The 23,923-nt window shown below is 31.5% G+C and overlaps 3 protein-coding genes across 3 annotated transcripts; 1 reads left to right on the forward strand and 2 right to left on the reverse strand.

The window, feature by feature from the left end:
* Positions 1–406: 406 nt before the first annotated feature.
* On the reverse strand, positions 407–1,800 carry LOC141461635 (uncharacterized). The gene has a single exon (XM_074142818.1). The coding sequence runs from the start codon at positions 1,659–1,661 to the stop codon at positions 444–446; it is 1,218 nt and encodes a 405-aa protein (XP_073998919.1). The 5' UTR covers positions 1,662–1,800; the 3' UTR covers positions 407–443.
* Positions 1,801–2,081: 281 nt separating this feature from the next.
* Positions 2,082–9,199, forward strand: LOC141461636 (minor histocompatibility antigen H13). Its single transcript, XM_074142819.1, has 8 exons — positions 2,082–2,388; positions 3,784–3,882; positions 4,842–4,924; positions 5,042–5,216; positions 6,713–6,896; positions 6,993–7,113; positions 7,637–7,825; positions 8,245–9,199. The coding sequence occupies exons 1-8, from the start codon at positions 2,188–2,190 to the stop codon at positions 8,351–8,353; spliced, it is 1,161 nt and encodes a 386-aa protein (XP_073998920.1). The 5' UTR covers positions 2,082–2,187; the 3' UTR covers positions 8,354–9,199.
* Positions 9,200–16,117: 6,918 nt separating this feature from the next.
* On the reverse strand, positions 16,118–23,895 carry LOC141461638 (uncharacterized). The gene is made up of 4 exons (XM_074142824.1): positions 23,755–23,895; positions 22,842–22,899; positions 22,055–22,153; positions 16,118–16,544 (listed from the first exon to the last, which is right to left on the reverse strand). The coding sequence occupies exons 2-4, from the start codon at positions 22,872–22,874 to the stop codon at positions 16,317–16,319; spliced, it is 360 nt and encodes a 119-aa protein (XP_073998925.1). The 5' UTR covers positions 22,875–22,899; positions 23,755–23,895; the 3' UTR covers positions 16,118–16,316.
* Positions 23,896–23,923: the final 28 nt, after the last annotated feature.

The raw sequence follows: 23,923 nt of genomic DNA on the forward strand, positions 1-23,923 counted from the left end.
TTTGCTAATTTGTCTGGTCTTCAATGTCTGTGACATTATGATTAAGCTAACAACGTATTAAATAAGCTGACCAAAAGTTAGATTTTCAACGGCTTGATATTGCTCTTATCCTGACGTTAGTGTCAAGTTTTAAACCAGGAATGTGCCCGGTATCATTATATTCTTCGCGCCTCTGAAATTGTGTAACCAGTCTAATTTAACCGAGTCAAAACGGTTGAGATACAACTTCAAGGCATCATGATGTGCAAAAAAATCCATGGTGACCAGCTCAACTGGTCATTGATGCCTCTAAGCTAATTTGGCGTCTCTCTCCAGATTTCTGTCTGATAAAACAGTCTGGACAGGAGTGGATTCACAACAGACTGAATCCTCAGTTAATATGAGCTAGGTAAATAATAAATAGACATTTGAAAATTGGAATTGTATTTAAATATAAAACTATGTCAAAAAAGACTTCCCGAATTTCGCAATAGAATAATTTTGCTATTTAGTAAGTCATACAAAAATTTTCTAGCTGTTGAATCATATATGATTTTAGTATTCTTAGATACTGAGCACCTTTTGTAAGAATTAATGAGGGCCTCGGATTTTAATGTAATTGTTTTCGCCGTGTTATCTTGTTGCGGATTAATTAAAATATGCCTACTTTCATTACTGTGCATACATTGCGTCTTTTTCAATACTAATGGCCAGGATTCTTCAGATACTCTGTCATTGTTCAAATCAGTACAGCATATTTGATATTTAAATTTTAGACTAGCTGGGCTGTCATACTTAATTATATTAGTAATTTTCTTCTGGGATTTAGGCAAAAGATAATCTTCAAAACTGACTATAGCAATAAATGATACCTTGTTAGTAACACGATGTAGACAGTCAACATCTATGACAGCCTTTGCTGCAGGATCTGTTTGTTCTATGGGGACCAACCACGGTAGTACACTGAAAGATTTTATTAAGTTTAGTCCAGAAAGTATGGTCCTCATTTTACGAAGAACTCCATAGTGCATTTCATCATACAAAATAAAATCTGTAAATCCAATTAGTTGATGATATGCTATAAAATCAATTACATTAAGTTTGTTAAGTCCCTGAAAATCAGGATAAACACACATAGCTACACTCCCCTGCTGCAGACTACTGCTTCCCGAATCAATTGGAATAAATCGCTTTGTTTCTTGTTTGATGAAAACAAACATATATGGTGTGCCATGTAAATTTGGAGAATTAATTTCACAACTGTATTCAAAAACATTATAATCTGAACTCTCTACTTGTATCTCTTTAAAAGTGAAGCTGCCTTTATTGGAGAACAACGAATCCCCATGATCATGCCAGATGTGACATTCAAAGGAAGGTTTTCTGTTTTTCAGTCCTATTCCTACAGCTGTTGTGATACTCTTACCTTTCCAAAAAGCTGAATAAACATAAAACTCATCTTGAAGATTCATCCATCCAGACACTGGATAAAAGAGTTTCAGATCGTCCAACTTTAATGTTTCATTTAATACCACACATTTTTGTGGTTTCTCTTGTTCGCCAAATATGCTGAAACCTTCAACACTCGTCTTTAACTCTAAATACTGTTTTCTATAAAGTATAAGTCCTATAACACTGATCAAAGCTAACACGAATAAAGAAAGCTGCTGATATTTTTTCATATTGACCTCATTGAGAAAATATGTTAATATTAATTTACATTTTGTGAAGAAAAAAGGGACTACTGATTGAATATTTTTAAAAGTTTATAAGATGGTGGTTTAACGCATTTTTCGCCAGTGCACCTTAGAGTTGGTTACCTTCGTACCTTCTGTTTTATCAAAACTGTGAGTATTAGACGATTAAATTGAAATTTAATAGTGGTGCTAATTGATGGATAGATAAAAAATTTATATTTTGCAATAATAATGTACTTTATCATTATATTTACATAACTATAACATTTTAAAATATTTTATTTGTTTTATTTTAATTCTTTATTTCATTTTTTAATAATTTAAAAATATTAACGTAATTTTTTCTCTTGTATAAAAAGCATTAATTATATTACTAATTTTTGTATTTGTTATGTATTAGGTTATTGCTTCATATCTGATAACGTGTTGTCAGTTACTTCGTTGGCAGTGTGAGGTTCTATTTAGTGTAGCAACTGTAACCAAGCAATAGAAAAAGTTTTACATATTAGAAATGGCAGAAGTGAATAAAATTTTGTCTGATATAAAAATGAACTTAACAGAAAATGTTACGGATACTCTTCACCGTACACCAGCTACTCCAGAGGGAATGGCAGTTGCGTATATAAGCATCATAATTATGGCAATTTTGCCAATTTTTTTCGGATCGATGAAATCAGTAAAATACCATAAGGAAATGATACAATTTCAAAAGGTAATGAGAAAAAAAAATTATTGTTTGTCTGGTCTTACTTACATTTGTAGTATTAGAGTTTCAATAATACTTTCAAAGTTGTTAACAGGATAAATCAACCTTATGTAAGTGAACCTTATGTTCGAAGTGATAGAGGTTGGTTTTGCATTTTCATTTTATTAATTGTATGCTTTTTTACATTTTATTTCAGAAATATAAAAAGATTGGTAATATAGGTCTTAATTTTTTTTTTATCATTAGGTAGCCACTTTCTTGTAATTAATCTTTAAGCAACTAAGTTTTATTCTATTCTTAGAAAGATCTTGATAATATGGTTTTAGATTAATTCTTATCCTTAATTCAGTTAGTCTTTTCTATAATAAGTATAATAATGAAGTACCATATGCAGTCACGATTATTTCCTCCGCAGAGATCTTTTTCTTAGAATTAACCTTTTACACCTGAAGATATCGAGCTGCCTTCCCACGTGTTGTGTTCTCTGTCAATCTAGCCCTGGTATTCCACTCAAAACTCTCTTTTACAAAAATTCTTAACGCCTTCCCATGTGCTTCTCGGTCTAGCTTTCCTCCGCCTCATTGACCTTGCATTCTCGCTTCGGAGTAAGTCCTAGCCACACTCCTAAAATCTGTTCTCATCAGATGATCAAATCACATTAGCTTATTATCGCCAAGCATGCAGTGTCAGGGCTTGATGTTATAGTAATTTTTACTATTTGTTTAATTATATGAATAAACGACTTGATAATAAAACAACGAAATGTTTCAATATTTGCAAAGAATAATTCCTAACTATGTATGAAGAAAAAAAAAATCTACAAAGTAAGCAAAGAATAGATTAAATGTCCATAAACACTTTAGTGTACAACGCTAAGTTTGGCAATTACTACACAGCTTTTCGCTGCTCGGCGAGATGGATGACTTCTCTTGTTGTGTTGTCGTCATCATCTTCTTCAACCAGCAAAACTGTCTTCAATCCTGTATTACCTTCTATTTTGCTTTTTAGAGTGACTTCTGTATTTTACTCCTCTCAGTAAAGCAGTCTAATTAGGCTGATTTTTCTGCTCTAGACTGTACTTAGCAATTTGTACTTTAGATCTTTTCCATATCAAATAAGTTTGGTTATTTAGAGTGTACATTCAAAGTAATCTCAACATGCGTTGGTGAGCCATGTTATAAAGTGCCTCTGATTAGTTCATAGTATCCGCGGATGAAGCCTTCTCAGTGTACTGCCGGCCTTCATTCCATTACCTTCAATTAGAACTGTAGGATGAAAAAATAACTACCAGTTTCAGTCTTGATATATTTTTATTATGCCGAGCTTTCGAACTAGGGACTAGGTCATCTTCAGGGCTAATTTACAATGTACTCGTTTACATCAATTTTTTTTTGTTTTAAGGAATCGGGAGAGATGCTTGAGACTATGTCACACAAAGATGCTGCCATGTTTCCATTTATAGCCAGTGCCGCCCTTTTTGGGCTGTACATATTTTTCCAGGTGAGTGTGCAGAATTAATGTTTTAATTCGAATTTTCGCAATATAATCGTCTCCGGACATAGGCGCAGACTGGTGGATGTTTGTGTAAATTTGTTCTTTTGCTACGGTTTTGATAAAAAGACGCGTAATTAATAATGTTCAACAGCGCAGCGCGGTATACCGGTGGTTTCCCAAATGAAGGAAACATCGTAGGTTAGAAGATTCTTTTATTCTTCAATACTAACGTGTTTCTTTAAATAGTATAAACCATGCATCAACATACCGAACACAACTCCACACGATCCTACCAGAAATTAAAAGTACGATCTATCAAAAATTAACTTAGGATATGGCCAAGACTGAATGATATAAATGCTAACGATTGTTTTTATATTTAGACAGTAAGACATGTTGCTGGTTAGAACTCTTAATCTACATTTCACACCATATTGTGCACTCCCTAATGTCGCTTATAGGGTATATACAAAATAAATTTCCTTATTAGTTGGCAACCATAATAGGTAGGCTGCTCCAATAAGGTAATTTTTACCCTTGCTGCGACTCAGAATATGAGAAGGCGGATAAATTGACCTCATAAAGCTTAAATTGTGTACTTTTAGGGAAATACCACCAATGTAAAACTCGGCAAATTAGCTTAATCAAGGGCCGTTGGGAACTTTAAGAACCTTAGTACGTCTTTACAGAGCTTATCCTTATATACACTCTTATGGAACTGTGGTAATTAAATTTTACTTGAGGAAAAGGCGCTCCAGAGATGTCTTTCAAGCGAGTATGGTGACTAGTTTTGTGCAACGAGCTTATGTGATCTAAGCTAGAGGCAAATGTGGTTTACCAAGGGATATCGCTAAATTAAGTCACGGTGAAATGTTAAACGCTTAGCTCACATTCTCTTTTCTCTTATTCTGTCCTGACTCGTCCTGATTCTAATTCCAGTTTTCTGAGTTGTTTCTGTTATTTAGATATTTTCAAAAGAGTATATCAATCTTCTACTGACTGGTTATTTCTTTATTTTGGGAGTAATTGCATTGTGCTACCTTTCCAGGTAAACATAATATTAATTTATTTTGTTTCAATTTTACCGCACCTTAGTAATGATGTATTTTATTACTGAGCTCTGCTTTAAAAGAGAATGTATTAATGTTATTCATTTAATTTTCAGTCCTGTAATATGCTCACTGGTACCTGCAGCCATCCCCAACACTCCATTCCATTTGAAGTTCACAAAGGGGAAAGGAGCCCATTCTGAAGTTATCATTAATTATGAATTTACATTACATGATGTAATCTGCCTGATGTGTTGTTCTTTAATTGGGGTGTGGTACATCATCAATAAGGTAGGTTGAATAATAAAGGGCTAATTTCTTGTGTGAAATCCTCAAGACACACTGCAAATGTGTCTGTTTGTGAAGAAACTGTGTGCTGAAATTACCCTTGATAAGAGATGCATGTGCTGAGTGATTTTTCTTTTTTTTTTTGTAAGTAAAAAGTGACTACGTCTGCTATGTGTAGAGTCGACTAAAAATGTTTTTTCCTAGGCCTGGGCATCCAAATATTTCAACCATAAGCGGCCTTACAGTCCAATAAAAATTGCTTTTATTGGTTAAAAAGTTTTTTTTTTATAGTGTAATAGATACTATAGATAGATAGGTTCCCTGGAGATTATACTTATGAGTCTAGTTTTCTACCTTGCATGGAATATATGTCAGGCTCTTTCAGTCAGCCTGACCTCATCACCATTCCCTAGATCCCATGAGTTCTAGAATCCTTTGCTGGCAAATTATACATCCTCGATAAGTAACGTGACTTTTCCCCAAAAAGCATCTTTAATAAAATGAATTGTGTTTATGTCCACTTTCGAAACTGAATTTCCGAGTACATGGATTGATTTATTTATTTACTTTATTATTATTTTACTTTTTAGATTTTTACCAAGTTCTCTGCAAAAACTCTAACTGCTTTCTTTAAAATGGGTATATTAACTGCCGGTTCGTACATGTATAAACCTATTACTTACGTATTAGACACTAAAAAGGGTACAAGGGGAGCTGGCACGTCACATTCTCTCAAAAATACTGTTTGATTTTGCCGTTGTGTTTACGGGCCATTCTCCAATGCAACCAAAGAGACGTTTTGTGCTCCTTCTGTAGCCAGGTAAACGTCACACCCTACAGCACCCAGGTGATTAAGTAACTCATCTTGGTTCTCCAGAGTAGTTCTTTCTATTGAGTCGGTAGTTAGAGACCTTTTCCTGTTACCAACTGACTCACCCATCCTTTCCAATTCTGATGTTCTGTAGAAGACACAAAAGGTATACTCTCCGAGACCTGGAAACTATCTAGGCTCCCTATGGAAGTTCTAGAAGAGTGAGAAGTTAAAATTAACAATACCCACACCCAGCGCCATGCCACCTTCCCAACGTTTTCCAGATATTCCAAGGATAGCTTCCCCAAATTAAGGCTACCAATTTCTGGGAAGTGAGTTGGCTAAACCCAAGAAGTTGCATTCATCGACTATTTCTGAAGGCTTTATGTGCATTGTAAAGTGTTGATGGTGACAGTTTTGAACGAATTTGTGTTGTTATTCTAGGGCACCCGCAGAGACCCAAGCTCTGTGAAGAAGCCACTTCTCCTTACAGTAATACTGTTTAATTTCAGTGAACTTACGCAAGTGTGGAAGCTTACAACTTTCAGTAAAAATTTTAAATTTGAAAACAAATTGTCACTCAAAACAGTACGAATTCAAGTTGATGAATGTTGTATGAATGTTTACCCTATATTTTTTCTATCTCATTCAAAAAGTTTATTTTTAATGTTGTATTAATTATTTGTAGCATTGGATTGCTAATAATTTATTTGGAATTGCTTTTGCCATTAATGGCGTTGAATTATTACACCTTAATAAAGTAGTCACTGGTTGTATCCTCCTTTGTGGACTGTTTGTCTATGATGTATTCTGGGTATTTGGTACCAATGTTATGGTTACAGTGGCCAAATCTTTTGAAGCTCCAATCAAACGTTAGTTTATATATAAGTATAATTACGTTACTTGTATTTATAAGTTTATAAAAATGAGTAGATTTTTTTTAATTGGTAATATTTATTTTATCACAGTTGTTTTTCCTCAAGATCTTTTGGAAAATGGATTGACTGCTAATAATTTTGCAATGCTTGGATTAGGAGACATAGTAATACCAGGAATCTTCATAGCTTTACTGCTTCGCTTCGACTGCAGGTATCTGAAAAGTTTATTTTCTTCATACAGTCGTTCAATACCGTCAATTTTATTGGGATTTTTAGGAGATTCATTGCTATTCACTTCTTCACTTATGGTCGTCCAGTTCTAGGTACCCAGATTTATGGTCGTCCAGTGCTAGGTACCTAGTTACGTTAAACCCATCGTGAGTAACAGGTACCTGCCCTTCCGGTACCATGAGCTATCTTGTTGGCAAAAAAAACTGCACACTTTCTGTTTTTAACCTATCTGTATTTGAACATTTTAAATAAGCATGGAGAGAGTAGCTAATTTCCATAGGGTTGTATTGGTTTTTTAAAAACAATGAATATCCTAATATACATGAATTTATTGAAAACCATACATAGTCTAAAAATCAGTATAATCTCGTGGTAGTAAATGGCAGAATTATTTTTATGGGTTGCTTTAGTAAGAAAACGGTGATTAACTATTGATGTATTTTAAAAATCACAATTTCAAAGAGTATTTATTGTGTCTGAAATTATATTTGAATTGTTTACAGCTTGAAGAGGAATTCTAAGGTGTATTTCTACACCACATTGGTAGCCTACTTCCTTGGATTAGTTACTACATTATGTGTAATGCACTTGTTCAATCATGCTCAGCCAGCACTTTTATATTTAGTTCCTGCATGTTTGGGAGCACCATTGATTTTGGCACACATTAGAGGAGACCTTAGTGCCATGTTCCAGTAAGTTTTCTGTTCTACTAATAGTATGTTTTAACGTTGATTAAATACTTTTTTCAATTAAACTTTATAGGGTACCACACGTTAATTGGATGACTGTTACTGGTTTGATATGGAGCACACTGTCCTAGCTCGTAAAAATGTGTATATGCTTTCTGTATAAATGATTTTTTTTCTTTATACTTTTAAAATATTATTTGTCAAATTTTCACACTAAATACCTATCATTTTTTGTGAAACATTTTCTTAGGAAATTTATTGTGGTTTGGCAGGATTCTAAAATATTAAGCTGTCCTTTAAAGGTGGTTAGCTATCAGATGTGTGTGTTTTTAAGTATTATTTTACTTTAGTCATCTCAAGTGTTTCATGTTTTATGAATTTTAAATTGTATATTCGACCCTTAAATTTATTTGTTGTTTCAGATATGAAGATCATCCTTCCAACGCCACTGATGAAAAGAAGGACTCAACGTCCAACAGTTCGGCTTCAAATGCTGGTAAAGTTTCTCCTAAGACGAAGAAAAATAAATAATGGAGAGACTTAAAGCAAAATTCAATTTATATTTTGGTTATTTTCTTTTTCGATTTTGGGTTTTTGTTTTTTCTTTAGTCGGACAAAATTTTGTAAACACGAATAGGAAATTTTTGTTTTGAGTAAAATTCGAAACATTTGATTAAAATGCGAATAATAATGTATTTTCTATTTAACATACACTATGTGTATATTCTTGTTTATTGAATTAGGAGGCAAAGCACAATGTGAAAAAATTGAAAATTTTTAATTACAATTTTTTTTTAACGCATTGTAAATTGCACATGTGGACAGTATTAAATTTGAAATTATCCGTTTCACTTTTTTTTTTTAAATTTTGTATTTAGTTCTTAACATTATAGAAGGGTTTATAATAATAATCATGTATTTAAAACATTAGTAGTGTGATTTGTCTTTTTCGCATATTTCTCGCGAAGTATGATATTCATTTGTGGGTATGAAGTACACATTCTCCACTAATGATTACTTCTGATTTTTATAAGGTTTTAAACTTGTAGAAATGAAAACTTGAAACTGACAAATGTGTATTGCAGATAAACTTTTCCACTTTCAAAGTTGCGTAGAGCTGGGATTATCCTTACCCCTTTTGCCACTAGGAGCGCGTTGCTTTTTCCTTAAAATGGCTTCCATACATCATCTCGCATATTAGCTGTAGGTGGAAGTGATGTTCATTGAGCGTCCGCCACTGCAGGTTGATAAGTTACAGTTACAGCTATTGTGGTTCCCTAAAGAAACATCAAGCAGACCCAGTTAACAAATAAATTTGGTAATTCCAATTTTCAGTTTCTTCCAAACTGTTGCAGTTTGCCCGGAGAGCTACCTTCATTTCACAGATTATAATTTCCGGGCACCTTGTATAGTGTGGCACTAAATAAATATAGAACTAAAGAAAAAACAAATCATACTGATTATAACTGTGATTCGAATTACAAAGAAATTATAAAAATATAAATATAAAAATGCATAAAATGTGAAACAGGCGAACAGTTTTTTTTTTTCGAAAATATATATAAACTGCATTTAAAAAATAGCTGTTATTTTATATTTTTTGAACGAATTTTTAAAACTAGTTGACGACGTCCTTTTTCTCTAATAGTTATTCAATATTAGCTGTTATTTTGTTTGTAATAATTACTTTTTTTTCATTTTTGTTTCTTTTTAATATTAGTTTTGGGATACAATTATTAAATAAAATTTCTGGCATAGAGACACATTTAGTTAAAATCTGAAAACTTAGGGCGAATTTAAAGACTGAGTTTTGTTTGTTTAAATAAATAAAATTGTTGATATTATCCGTCGTAGCACGCATATTTATTGTATCCCTGACCGTTTTCGGGCATCAGAATCCATCATCAGAGGTAGAAGAATCAGTTGGATTTGTGCGTGGTACGACGGATAAAAACATCGATATTATCCAGCACTGCGGATCTTACCAGATTTTCAAAATAAATAAAAAATTGTTTTTTAAAAAAGAAGGCAATTCATTTCATTTGAATTTTGTTTGTATTTTAATTTAATAAATTTTTTTTGCTACCATGCTCTTTTCAGGTTGAAAACCTAGAAGATTGACTTAATAACATTGTTATAACTGGAATGTAATCTATGACAGTCAAAGGGCAATCGAGGTCATAAATGACCACTAAGTAAAGTTTAGGTTAGTATAGGTCCGTAATCAATCTCTCACCGAGGTAGTCAGCTGTAACACATTGACTTTATTCTGGTTGTTAAGGTGAACAGGTCATATGGACATTATGAAGGCGAACGAATTGCCTGATTAGGTTCTAACAAACCTTTCATAGGTCCGGAAACATTCTTCTTTCTAGAGATGTGATGAAATCAATATTTAAGTTCTATGATCACAGCAAATTTGAAGCCTTGTAGCGTAAGATCAATGACCAAAGACAAACGGAAGAGTTCATTCTAGGACCTTCGCCCAAACAGCGAAGACCTACCTAAAAAATAAGGCCTGTTGGCTGCCTTTAAGAGTTACTGACTGGAATCTGCTTGGTCTGGTCATAGCGATTCTTTCAGGTGTTGCTTGTCTGAGGAAGAAATACTGCTCAACGGTAGCGCTACAATTTTGGATCACCTATTTATTTTGAAAGGTAAAAAAAAGAGACTAAAGTAATTTAGCCATTAAAATGTTAGAGTCATGAGACTATTTCACATCAGATTTATTCTCAAACATTGGGCGATCTTGATAAAATAAATATATATTTTTGTGTTTGTTAGTTTACATTTGTTTTAATTGAATTGAATAATTCAACAGAAAGTATTTTAATACTCATATTTGCATAATATAAGTCATGATTAATTTATAACATTTTCCACGAGAGATTATATTTCAATATTATTCTAGTCAGTCATTTGATTCCATGCAAAATGGAGAAGAAAATTGTATGCTTATCACTATTATGGGATACTTAATAATTAAATGCTAGCAACATCTAAAGTGTTTATAAAACTCGTTTGTAATACGAATAAAATATGCCAAATGGGCAAGAGAGGTGCTTATACCATTCAGTACAACACTAAGTTCATAGAGAATCGTCATGAAGAACTTGCCTTATACATACACAATTGAACAATTTATCTTTCACTTTTTTATTACCTGTTCTTAGAATATACAACTTTATTCAAGTTAAGAACCATAAAAATAAAAAAATATATATCTATTTCTAAAGACTTTCTTATAATGGCTAAAGTATATCTAAAAATAAGTTTAATATAAAAAGAAATAGATTGAAAGAGAATGGTCTCAAATTGACAGAACTAAAACGTGAGTTTAAACAGCAAATGGTTGCAAATAGGTACATCTCTTATAATGTTGTGTTCGTCTTACTACAAGAAATATTGCATTCGGACAGTTTTCAAAATTGAATTGTCTCTGTAAACATGTTTTGAGGACCCCCTAAGTACCACTTTTGCTGAATGCAAATTTTTTAGTTTTTTGAGAATTTATAGAAAATCACTCTGATGGTTTTCTTTAAACTCCCTGCACACACACTTCATACATTTACATTTATGAAAAATTTTTCCATAAAAATTCATTTTACTGAAGGTTCTGGAGTAGGGATGAATTTTGCCTCTGCAAAGTTATTTCAGTGTAACGTACGGAACTAACATTTTTGTACTAACGAAGATTAAATGTGACAAGTTTGAAGACAGTAGCAGTTTGTTTGTTTTTATTCATGTTTCCTTCATGTTATCCCGAGTGTTTTGGAAAACTTACTTCATTTTTTTGGGGATGAGGGTTGTTCACGCAATATCTCCAAAGCATAATTAACCAATGCTTCCAGTTACCCTGCCTAAGTACTCAGATCTCCATCCCTTGATAAACCTACCATTCTTTTTTTTTCTAGGTTTGGTTAGTTTCCTCCTTTCTGATGGGTAAAATTCTTTATTCTTTTAGTTTCACCATTAAATTTAAGTGACTGCACTATTTTAGCCTTATGGTCTTCCAAAATTCTTTTTTGTTTTGGCATTATGATTCGCTGAATTCGTGATACAACTGTTTCGGAAAGACTAAGTTGGTGGCAACTACAAATGAGGAGTAAACATTTCTTCATCAACAGTCTTGATTCTTTGATTGTACCAGCTGTTTAATGATATTGTGAATTGAATATGCTGCTTACTATTTCGAGTTAGCTGAAAACAGCTTGAACAGAAGCGGAATCTCTTCTATTTTTATTTTTAATCGTGATTTTATTAATAAATAAATGAGCCAATTACTTCATACTCAATAAACTGTCAACTATTAAATAAAATCCTATCCGTTTGCTTGCAACATTTCTTTTTTATTTAAAGAAAATTAATTTTAAAGGGACCTGGAGCGGAGTGGTACGGTTAATGCTTTTCTAGTACAGTTTTCCACCCTACACAACATTGAAGGGAATAGATATTTGATATAAAATTGTAGTTGAATGTCTCATAACTGTGAGAGTTGTAGTAAAGAAGTCTTATTCTGTACATTTTCTAAAAGTATTTAAATTTGCATTCTATTCATAAGAGGAAAGAAAGCGTTTTAAAGGAAGTGCAACTTTAATATTTCGTATAGCGCTAGGAGACTCGACAATCAGGTTTTGGACTAAATTGTTCAATCTCGAAGGATAAATATTCAGTTGTTTACAATTTTCTTGAAAATAGCTCCTATGATTTTATTTAAAGATTGTAAAATGAAAAAGGGAAAGGCCTTCGTTACGCTTGGTAACTTTTTTCTAGAAAAATTTATTTTTAGATGGGCTCTAAGGGACATGGGTATTTTTCCACACTTATGTATGAAGGGGCTGTGGACTTAATTATAACGTATCCTACTTTTTAATGCTGAAATTTCTTATAATACAAATATTTATTTTTAGTATAGAAATTAGTAGAGAAGTTTTTTACCATTATTTAACAAACCACGAATTCAATAAATAACACTGCATAGGAAATAATAATATTAAATAGTTCTATAATTTATTCTTTTGATGTATTATACAAAACAGATTTTATTAATTCTACTAAAAAATTACTAAGTGATCATTTTGTGTTGATAAAATTATAGTATTGAACTTTTCAAAAAAAATTAAAAAAGATGTTAGAATTATTTTTTTGTTGTGTCGTTGTGCTCAATGAATCGGTGATTCAAATGGTAAATATATATAAATATATTTTTTAATCTTGAGTGATACTAGTATCTTTTTAAATCTAAATACAAATTCTCTTCCAAAATAAAATTCAGTCCTTCATTTCAATTGTTACATCAGTTTGATTTTTAGTTTCAGTTCAAAAGATGTAACTTATTTGCGCTTTATATCCATTAACCTACTACTTGTGCTAACATTTGAGCTCAAAATTTGTAAAAAATACAGTCTAATGTCTTTTTTAAGGTTACACATTAAAAAAAGAACATTGGGTTCAAAAATTATTTAACTAATTTTTGTTATTTATTGAAAGTGAGGCTAACTTTCATTATTATAAATTAAGTTTTATTTGTTGAACAACTAGATGGCTGCCGGGCTTAAGGGATTAATAAGTGCAAAACTAAAATACACTTACACGTTCCTCATTACATTTCTCAAGTACACGTTCCAAAGGTCTGAGCCCCGCTAAAATGAAAATGTGGTAATAAGTACGCCAAGTTTAAGAAACACGTTGAAATAATTATAGAAAAAATGATTCGGAATTTTGGTCATAAAGTTGATGTTAAACTAGAGCCTGATGTTTAATAAACTGATCCGCCACTTTGGAGAAGGGACTAACTTTAACACTTGACTAGTCGTATTTGAAACTCACTGAAATGACAGCTATGCCTTAAATATTTACGATATTTACTTAAATATTTATGACTTATTGACGATGAACGAAGTTCTTTGAACTTATTTAGAGTTCCATTTATTTTTAAATGACGAACAGTGTTCTAAAGAAGTGTGGTGGTTACGACTGCTCTAAACTGTTTTTAATTTTATCGAAATCTCTTCTCTTTAATCCCCGCCATTTCATTGATTCTACCAACCTGTCCACACCGCTTAGGGAAATTATTTCTACAGCGATCTCGACGTTCCAGTGGATATCCCAGCCTATAACACTTATACACCGTCATCTTTCTCACTCCCATAGTAAATGAAAGGCCTGCAGAGGTCGGATTAGCGTTTCCACAGCGGCTAACTTAAGTTTTTTGACCCTAAAAGAGTCTAAACAAAGCTATTAGGTCGCATTACGTTTAGTTTGCAGCCATTCCTCTACCATCTAGTATGTAGCGCAATAATAGGGCTTTGGCTGCGTTTCTTACTTACAGAACTGGTGTTGCATGCGGGCAATTACAGAGAATTAAAGTGCATTGCTTTTCTTATGCAAAAATTAGTTATACATTGGTATATCATTTTTATTTTAAACTATTCCAGGAAAATTAATTTTTAGGGAGTTATATGGGAGGCACATCGACATTAAGCTTCGCCAGTTCAATAAAACTCTATCTTGTAAATAATACTAAAAAGAATCGAATTCATAGCCAAAATTACGATTCATAAACTGCCCTTTCTTTTCGTTACAACAATAGAGCTGGTGTTCCTCAGGACACTATCATAAATCCAGTGTAGTTCTTAATCTCCTTAACACGCTGTCTGTAAAAAGTTATTCTAGCTTTACAAGTAAATGACTTTGTTTTGTATTGTTCATTGTGATCCTTAAAAATGAACGGAAGTATCCATTTCTGTAAAATTTGTAGGCGATGTTTTCGAATCAATAACTGCAATTTCTTCAAAACTTTTATACATATTAAATTTAAGCAGACTCACGATTAGAAAAAGCCATTTCTGAGGGGTTCTGAGGAAGTTGATCCACTACACTTGTCTCATGAGTACCACTATCTTACAATGAATCAATGGTGTTCAATGTAACAAAATTAAGTAAAAATCCAAATTTGCAGAAAAGCTCAAGTTATTACTTAGAGAATTGCAGTAAAAGAAATTTATATATTGCGATATGTCAAACAGGTATTAAAACAAAAAAAAAACACATCTTCAACGCAAATTAAAAAATGAGTGCTGCTCTTCAGTGGACATCTTCAGTAAAGGTTTTCACTTTTTAGCACGCACTGAACCTTAAAAGCGGAAAATGTAGAGTTTAGGAAGTACGATCTTCCAAGTGTGCATTTCATTTCACTCCATTTTAAACGAGGCTCGTTGTAGATAAATGCCATTTCTTAAGTACACTTCTCCTTTATGTGCGCAGATAGAGTAGCCAATATAGTAGCAACTAAGGCTAAACACAAAAGATCTGAATAACCAAAAGTGGAATTTCACGACATACGATTTGCTGATCTTTTAAATTATTTGACCTGGCCTCATCTGTCCAATCCAAAAATTTATTATGCAAAAAAAAAAAAATTAAGAACGTTTAAATTTCTTCTGCAACCATTTATTAATTGATTCAAACGTGACATTTGAGTAAATTAAAGTCACATTATTTTTTTCTATGAATTAATGATTTTTTCAAATGAATTAAAGTAATAGTCGACTAACATTAGTTAATCAAGTGATAAAAATTGAAAAAAAGCCATTGTGAATCTCTTACATTTCCTTCCAAATTCAAATTTTTAAAACATATGTACTTCCAAGTAAAATTTGATGCAGTTTTAAGAAAAGCATTGAAAACATTGAAATGGCATATCAGAGGAAAAAGTTCCTTACTCTTCTTTCCAAAAAGTGCACTTGAAAAAATTTTCTTAGTTGAATATTTCAAATAAAACTTGTGGATCTACTCTTGACCAATGACTATATCAAATTTCAAAAAAAATGAAAAAACAGTGCTTCAGATTAAGTAATTTTTCCAACTATCAAGTCCCACAGAGGTAAAAACTCTGTTTTTTTTTATTTAAAAAAATAAAAGATGATAAAATATTTTCGTATTTGAGCTGTAGTGTTCACCCCTTACATACACATGCACAATGTCCTCTTTCTAAAAAGCACTTTTTTGGACTAAATAAATCTTAAAAAGGTTATATTCCCAGCGAAATTCAATGATCGCTCACATGCGCTTATTTAGTAAAAGTCTAGCAACTAGTCACAACTGTTAACATCGCGAAGATTATAGACTGAAGAGAGGCCAATTTGAAGTAAATTTGGAAGTTTTTTTTTTCTAAATTTAAATTATCCAGATAGCAAAATTCCCTGTATTGTTATAGTAGAGAACTTAAAAGTGGTACAGAGACATTGCTTTGAAAATCTCTATTATTTTTCAAAGAAACTGCCAGAATAAGAATATTTTCAACAACTTTTATTATCTTTCTTAAATTCTTATATTTTAATTGCGGTTGCAGAAAAAATTTTAACACTCAACACGTGAGTATTAAATGTATAAAATAAATAACTTTCTTTTTATGTAATTATAAATGAAAAAATTAAATACTGTTTCAAATTTGACTTCAAGACTAGACTTGAATTAGATCACAAATCAAAGCCTAAATTTCTTCATTCATTAATTGCGGAGACATGTTCTTTGATTCGCGTAAATAATTTTCAGGCATACGAAGCCTTAGCGAGATTACCCTCCTCTGTAATTCACTGGCACTTGAACGTAGTTCAATTCTGATCTGCTTCTGTAACTCTCGTAGCTCCAATAAATCTTCTCTGAAGGTCTCATAATGCGACTGAACTTGTTTTACAGTACGAAGAAGACCTTCCACCACCTGAAAGAGAAAAAACAAAATAATTATAATCAATGGCAAACCTACCAAAATAATTAACTCATTCACTAGTTTGGAAATATTATTATATATATATATTTTTTTTTTTTTTAAACGATAAAGTATTGTAGGAAACGTCATGGAGTGATAGTACATTTAATTTGCTACTGTCAAGTTCCTATAATCTGATGTGAAACCTTCAATAATATTCTCTTTCGATTTTGCAAATTCTAACGCATTTACTACAAACATAGAATTTATATTAAGTGTTTAATTACTTTCATTACAGGTGGATTTACTGCTGATCTGTCTATTTTTATTAAAATAAAGTATTTCTAAACTAAATTATTTAGAGACGATTTTCGTTGCCAAACCGCTTTTATCCATCAGCCAGGATTGATTTGTAAGCCTTTTCGTGCCTGTTATATTTTGTGCAAGCTCTTCATTTTACAGGTTGGAAAATTTCAGTGTATTTACATTAACTTTGGTAACAAATGATTTCAGCTGGAGAAAAAATCGCAATGAAAGAAACGCATATTGGTAAACCAACAAATTTAATCTTTTTTGAGGATTTATATTGTAAAATAATAAGTTTTAACTTGGCTTTCATAAAAAGCGTACTGGACTCCCACGCGGAGGTCCCGGGTTCGAATCCAGCTGCTGACCCTTAGATTTTCTCTTCCTAAGAGCTTCTTACAGCTCACTGTCCGGTGAAGGACAGTGTTGTCTGTAACGAGAGAACACTGCTTGGAGGCCGGCAGTGCACTGAAAAAAGCTCCGGGCGCCAATAACCCTAGATGTTGACGCGCCTTAAATCATCAAAAAAAACAAAAAAAAACTGGACGTTCTTGAGGAAGTAATCGACGCGTATTTCGAAAGACTCTAACAAATGAGTTAAGGGAGAAGTTTCACCCTTGAGCTGCTATTGAAAAGAATTAGATAAATAACTTAATACAAAGGGCAAACTTGCATAAGCTTACCATCTAATTTGGGACTGTAAAATAATACTGGTTGAATCATAATTAAGGATTGGATTATAGAAACCTTTTTTGGTAGCAAATTAAATTTTGTGAAAAAATTCCCTAAAGATCTTTCTACATTTATAATCAAACACTCTTTGTATATTAATTCAGAAATTTTACTGATAAAAAGTTTGGTTTACCACAACAAATAACAAATATTGCAATAATCAACATTATGCAAATAAAAACTAGGATGTCGAAGACAAAATAATAATAATGTAGGCACAAATTTTAATTTTATCTGTTATTCCTTATTGTAGTGAAAAACCAAACATACAATTGTACTTCATTTTCAAACAGTAATTCATCGTTTAAAAAAAATTAAAATAACAATAAAAAGAAATTGCTCAAATTTATTAATTGCAGATACAATATATGCGTTTTATTTTTTTATTTTATTTTATTCATTTTGTTTATATTTAGAAATTATAACACCAATAAAGCAACATGTTGAAACGTGCATTTAAAAATGAGTAAAAGCTTACAACTACCTTATATGGCACATGACGTATGATTAGTTAATTTTTTTAATTTTATGCGATATTTAAGGGATTTTAATATTAAATAAGCAATATAAATTATCTAACACATCACAGCATTTTTGTCTGTGATAATTAGAAGTGTCTGTTGTTATGTATTATATTTTTTGTGGATTTATTCAGCTAAATTATTGACGGGGGAAATGAGTTGTTAAAAATGGTCAGAAAATTCATCCCAATACTATTAAATAATTACAATAGAGATTTCTTCCCATAAAGGGCTGCTGCGGCCTTTGACCTGATTCCAGGTGTCACTCATATTCAGGGTGTCTTGATTTAAAACAGTAAGATAAAGTATATTTGTTTTGCGTTAACTTCAAAACCTGTAGGCTTTAAACGTATAATGAAAGTAACAATTGTAGTGATTATCGTTTAGGTATCATTAAAATAAGCAATTAAAACTTCTATAAAAAAACTGATGGTATATTATTGGCGGATCTTCAGCTACACAGTTGATCGCCGACTTCAAAACATACGATGGATGCTAGCACAAGCAAAGGTCTTGACAGAAATTTTGATTAGATTTGAGCCAAAAATATTTTTTGCCACTCAATTGCTTCGTCCTTATCTCTCTTGATGAGCTGAAAGCATTAGTGCTAGAAACTATTAACACATGGTCTTCCGACTGGAAAAGAATTATATTAAATCGCCAACGTTTCGAAACATAAAATAATTTTCAAGGCGATATTGACGGTTTGAATGGGTACCACTTCTTTTTGATTGATTGAATGGGTATTTCAGTACCTTAAAATAATAAATTCTTCGTATCACCAGTGTTTTTTTCAATCAAGACAACTTGAAAATTCGTTTACACTCGAAACGGTCTCTGACCAGAAAATTGAGCAGATTATCACGAAAAAAGTTCTCTGGTCTGTCAGCTCTACGCGCCCAACCAACCTGGTTTTTGATAGTACTCTGTGAAACTTCTTGTGCCAGTATATAAAATATAGAAATGCACTTAATTGTTAGTATTGAGATGTTTTTATAAAATATTTATAGGCAAATTGGGAGAAAAACAAATAATAAACAAAAATAATGCAAAGAATTTAAAGCGCAAAATAATAAGGATTTAATCACTACACCAGCCCATGCAATCTCTGCTCTGTTAAACGGACAATATATAAAATGTATTTATTTATTTTTATATTTTGTAAAAATGACAACAAATGAAGATCTTTGTGATTATTTATTTGCAGGCACATCTCACCAGTTTGAAATTGGTTAAAATGCCTTCCAATTGAACAGATACGGAGAAAAGGTTTGCAAGCATCAAACATTTAAAAATAGGGTCATGTTACACTATTTTTACATTCTTTTTCTTAACGTAAAACATTATTTCATTAATGCAGATTTTGGAATTTAGTTTTCACCGTAAATACATATTTTTCGAAAAAGTTTATAAAATATTATAACTATTCTAATTACTAATTTTCTTAAAAATAAGCTAAAATGTATCACACATAGGTAAATATATATTTCGAGGATTGTGGTTTACATGTAACTGCCCGAGTTTGATTATTGGATCTACTACTGTTAAGTTGTTAGCGCTATCTGTCTTATTTCCTTTAAAGTTATACGGCAATGAAATTAAACTGCATTTTTAACTTTGCTAAAATCACCAATATAATTTTTCTGTAAAAAAAAAATATTTAAAACAAAAATGTAATATTTATAATTTTCAAACTCGAGAACCACAGATAAGAAGAATTTTCCAGAAAATTGAATAGAATAAAATAAAAATTAAACTAAGATGGTCATTTTGTAATATCGCTTTTCTGGATAACCGATTTTTGAAGAAAATCGTATACAATATGCGCTTCAAATATTCGTAAAAATTAAATAGCTGACAGAAATGTAAATTTTACTATCGTGACATCGTAGAGGGATGCTTAATGGTTGCACTTCTCTGAGACCATCCCTGGTTTCGAGGCTGGGTGTCTCGTTACTTGTAGTAACGGTGAAAACGCTATTTAGTAAATTTGAAGCGTTCTTAGTACTTCTTTTTATTAAGCTTAAAAGAATGTAAAAATTTCAAAAAAAAACTGAAAAATAATTTTTGTTTTGTTTTTAGGTCCATGTTAGTTCGCTTGCACACCTTTATTTGCTCCTTTTTATTATTTAAACTTATCGGTTGAAATTATTTAGCTTAAGCTTCCTGACTCCCAAAAGCGACAAAAAATCAATAAAATCAACATGCACTGAAATATAAATCAAACCTAATTATTCTAAATAAAGGAATTGTAACGAAATAACTAGCAAAACGGCATGTCCTCTCGTAGTGTCAGAGGCAGCCTTTAAAATCCTAATTCACCACAGAATAAAATATATATAATAATATATATATTTTCATGCTTAGACTGAAAATTTTTTTTTACTCAATGGGGGCGAAGAGGCCCTTTCTTCGTTGTCATTTCGGTTAAATCATCCCTAATTATTTTCTATTTTATTATTTATTTCCCACACAATATAAACTCCATCTTGATTTTATTTTCCATCTATCTTTTTTTATTTTTATTTTTTTTCAGGATCACCCCTAAATATTTGCAGCAATAATTTAAATTCAATTTTGCGCTGCATCACTTTGCTGACTTCTCAACGCCCTTCGAACTTAACCTGAAATTAGAGGCGCCTAGGAAATATATGCATCTGTACACAACCTTGATCCTGATTATTTTTTTAGTTTTATTTTTAAATTTACTTCGGATATCTATTATTTTTGTAATAGTGAATATCGCACTGTGAAACTAAATGTCTTCAGCAAAAGTTGAAGAAAAAAAAACAAAAATAAAAAATTGATAGAGCCTTTCCTTTACTACATTCAAAGAAAAGCTCTGTATTTCATAGTCAATCAAAGAAATTAAATAATGGGGTGTAAAAAAAACAAATTACAGTTTTTCAAGATAAAAAAGGTTCCATGGAACTATCATTAAAATAACTACTGTATATTATATTAAAACTCGTAGGGTGTTTAAAATATTCAGTTCAATAGTGCATTTTGAAGAACACTATGACCGTGTCTTACAATGTGTTATTAATTTTACGGATTATTTTGAGAATAACAGTGAATTGCTGCTCGAACTAAGCACATTCTGTGGGAAATCAAAGTGGAATTTGTCAGGTGTCGGTTTTTTTACGAAAAAATGATGGCATGAAAAAGTTACGATCTTACTTTAGAATTTAACTAACACTTTTAGAATTTTGAGGTGGGGTTGTTTGCACTACCTTTTTTTTTTCTAGGGATTTCCTTGAGTGCCTAGGTGTTATTCAGCAGTTAGGAGATTTAGGTTGTTTGGGGACGCTCAGAGAGAAGAAGTTTGGGCACAAGTAAATGTTTTTTACCAGATTCATCCCACTTCTTTCAATAATCAGGGATCCCCTGCTGGTAGAAAGAATGCTCATAATGGGTGTTATTAATTGGTTAGATTTTGAAAATTGACACAAAATTAATTAAATGAACCAACCTAACAACAAATTAATTAAAAAATGAAAAACGGTCATTTTTCTATTTATACACCTCATTAGTTATTTCATTTTATATTTCGGTTACAGATTAAAGAAGACCTGTAACAACAAAACAAAATTAACAAAAATAAAATTAAACGAAAGAAAAAGGTAAAAGAAATGACACATAAAATACAAAAATTCATGAGATCTTTATTGTAAACAAATAAATTTGGAATTAAGATAATAAGTTTGATATCCTTATTAAATTTAGAAAATTTTAAATAAAACTTTTAAGAATGTATGATTCTAAATTATACTTAATCTAAATCATAAGATATTCACAGAAACAAAACTTTTTTTTTTTAATATTCGAAGATTATTTCAATTGATTAAGTGTTTTTAAAAATGTGTATTGTTTATGATTATTAATGACAGTTTAAAGAAAGTAACAATATTAATAAGTAATAGATTTTATTTATTATTAGAAACAAAATTGTGAAGAACTTACCTCAGATTCTGTTTGTGTCGCTTCCAAAGTTTCAGAAATGTGGTCACATTCGGTTAGACTAGATGCAATGTTTTGCAACCGTCCACCAGTCTTTTCAATCTTCAAGTAAAAATAAAACAAAATCTTGTGTAAAACTCTCCCACAAAATTTTCTTATAATAATTATAACAAGGTGCAACTTTTCTGACAAACGCTATTTGTACAAACCATTTTGAAATTATGCATAAATAGAGTTTACTGTATAATTAAAATTTAGTTACATAAAAGACAGTAATCAGTGGCTGAAATTTATAAAGTTGCGTTTTAAAGTGCGAGTGGTCTAATGCTCCTAAACCTATGTTGCTTTCAAACATTTACATTATGTAAGAGACAAGAGATTGGGTACATCCTTCTCTTTATGAAGAATGCCACATTTTTGACAAATTAGGAAAATGTGCATTGGAAGCACAACTCTTACTAGACAGGAATTCATCTTTAAATTAATTTATGAAATGTCTAGTAATGCACAGTATTATAATTTAAAAAGTTTGTAAGACGAATATTTTTAATACTAATTAATCCTCCGGGTTAAGTATTGGGTAAATTTTGTTATATTTTAGTATTGGTCAGCTTCTTTCTTTTTTAAAATTATATTTAGTTTCTATTGAATCGAAAAATGTTGTTGAACTATTACATCAATAATTTACTAAATATTGTTTCAGTTCTTAAGAATTGTAGAAATAAGATCAGTTACTAGTTGCAGAAAACAACGGGTAGAAGATTATGTTTATTACACAGAAGGTACTTACTGAAGCTTCCAATTCACCAAAAGTGTTCTCCATTAGTGAATGGGCGAAAAGAACATAACTGAAAATAGAAGAAGTTTGATAAAAGTCTAAGATTTTTCGGACAAAATTAATCCTTTTCCTAGGTCTCTCCTTAAATTATTAAAATGTTATTAAGCCAAAATAACACTCGTTTAATTCACAATCTGTAAGTTAGAATTGATCCTAGATTACATTAAAAACTTCTTAACAGCTATTAAAAGGCGTAACTATAGATTCCATAACATTTAAAGTTTAAAACGGTTATTCGATCCTATTTTGTATAAATAATCTCTAATATCCATTCAGCAATTGGTTGTTATTTAGATGATCTAGTCAGTTGGGAAGAAAATATTTTATTGGTGCAAGTAATGACTGTTGGGGATCACACTTATGGGAACTTGATAAGACGAAAGTTAACCGACTACATGGTTTGGTACGTAAACAGAATGGATAGGACGAGATGACCTAGGTTAACAGCTCTGTTATGAATAGAAGAAAGTGACCACGTGGAAAAACGAAATAATGATTAGGTTTAAGAGATGCGGACGATGTCTTATCCGCTATTGAAAGGCGCAATAGCGGGGTTAAGAGATAGGAGCAGAGTTCCGCAAATGAGACCCAGATCTTTAGTGACAAGCTATGAGCAGGTAGTATTAAAGAAGAGGCATTGTGAAATAACATGATAATTCTTAAACTTAATAGGACAGTAAATTCATGGTTCAAAGAAGTAAATGCAGCAGTAATTGGCGGATAATTTATGATAATTTGATCATGAAAAAGCATTAAGAAATGTCTCATCAAAATTATAAATTCATTATGGAGTAAATTGAGGATGACATATAATAACTAGATTTTAAGAAAACAGAATATCTTCAACAAAAATCAAATTACATACCTTTACTACAAACTATTAGTGTTTACAACAAATCGTAGAATTATTTTTCTTTACAATTGACTGTTATCAAAAGCCCACGCCCAACATCCATTACGATCTGACCTACAAGGTGGTAGTGGAATCTTGCTTGTTTGAACGAATCATGGCGCTACTGATGCTGAGCCCATGA

Source organism: Rhodnius prolixus, unplaced genomic scaffold (assembly GCF_049639745.1).
Source record: "Rhodnius prolixus isolate KJV_2025 unplaced genomic scaffold, Rpr scaffold_12, whole genome shotgun sequence".
NCBI classification, from domain to species: Eukaryota; Metazoa; Arthropoda; class Insecta; order Hemiptera; family Reduviidae; genus Rhodnius; species Rhodnius prolixus.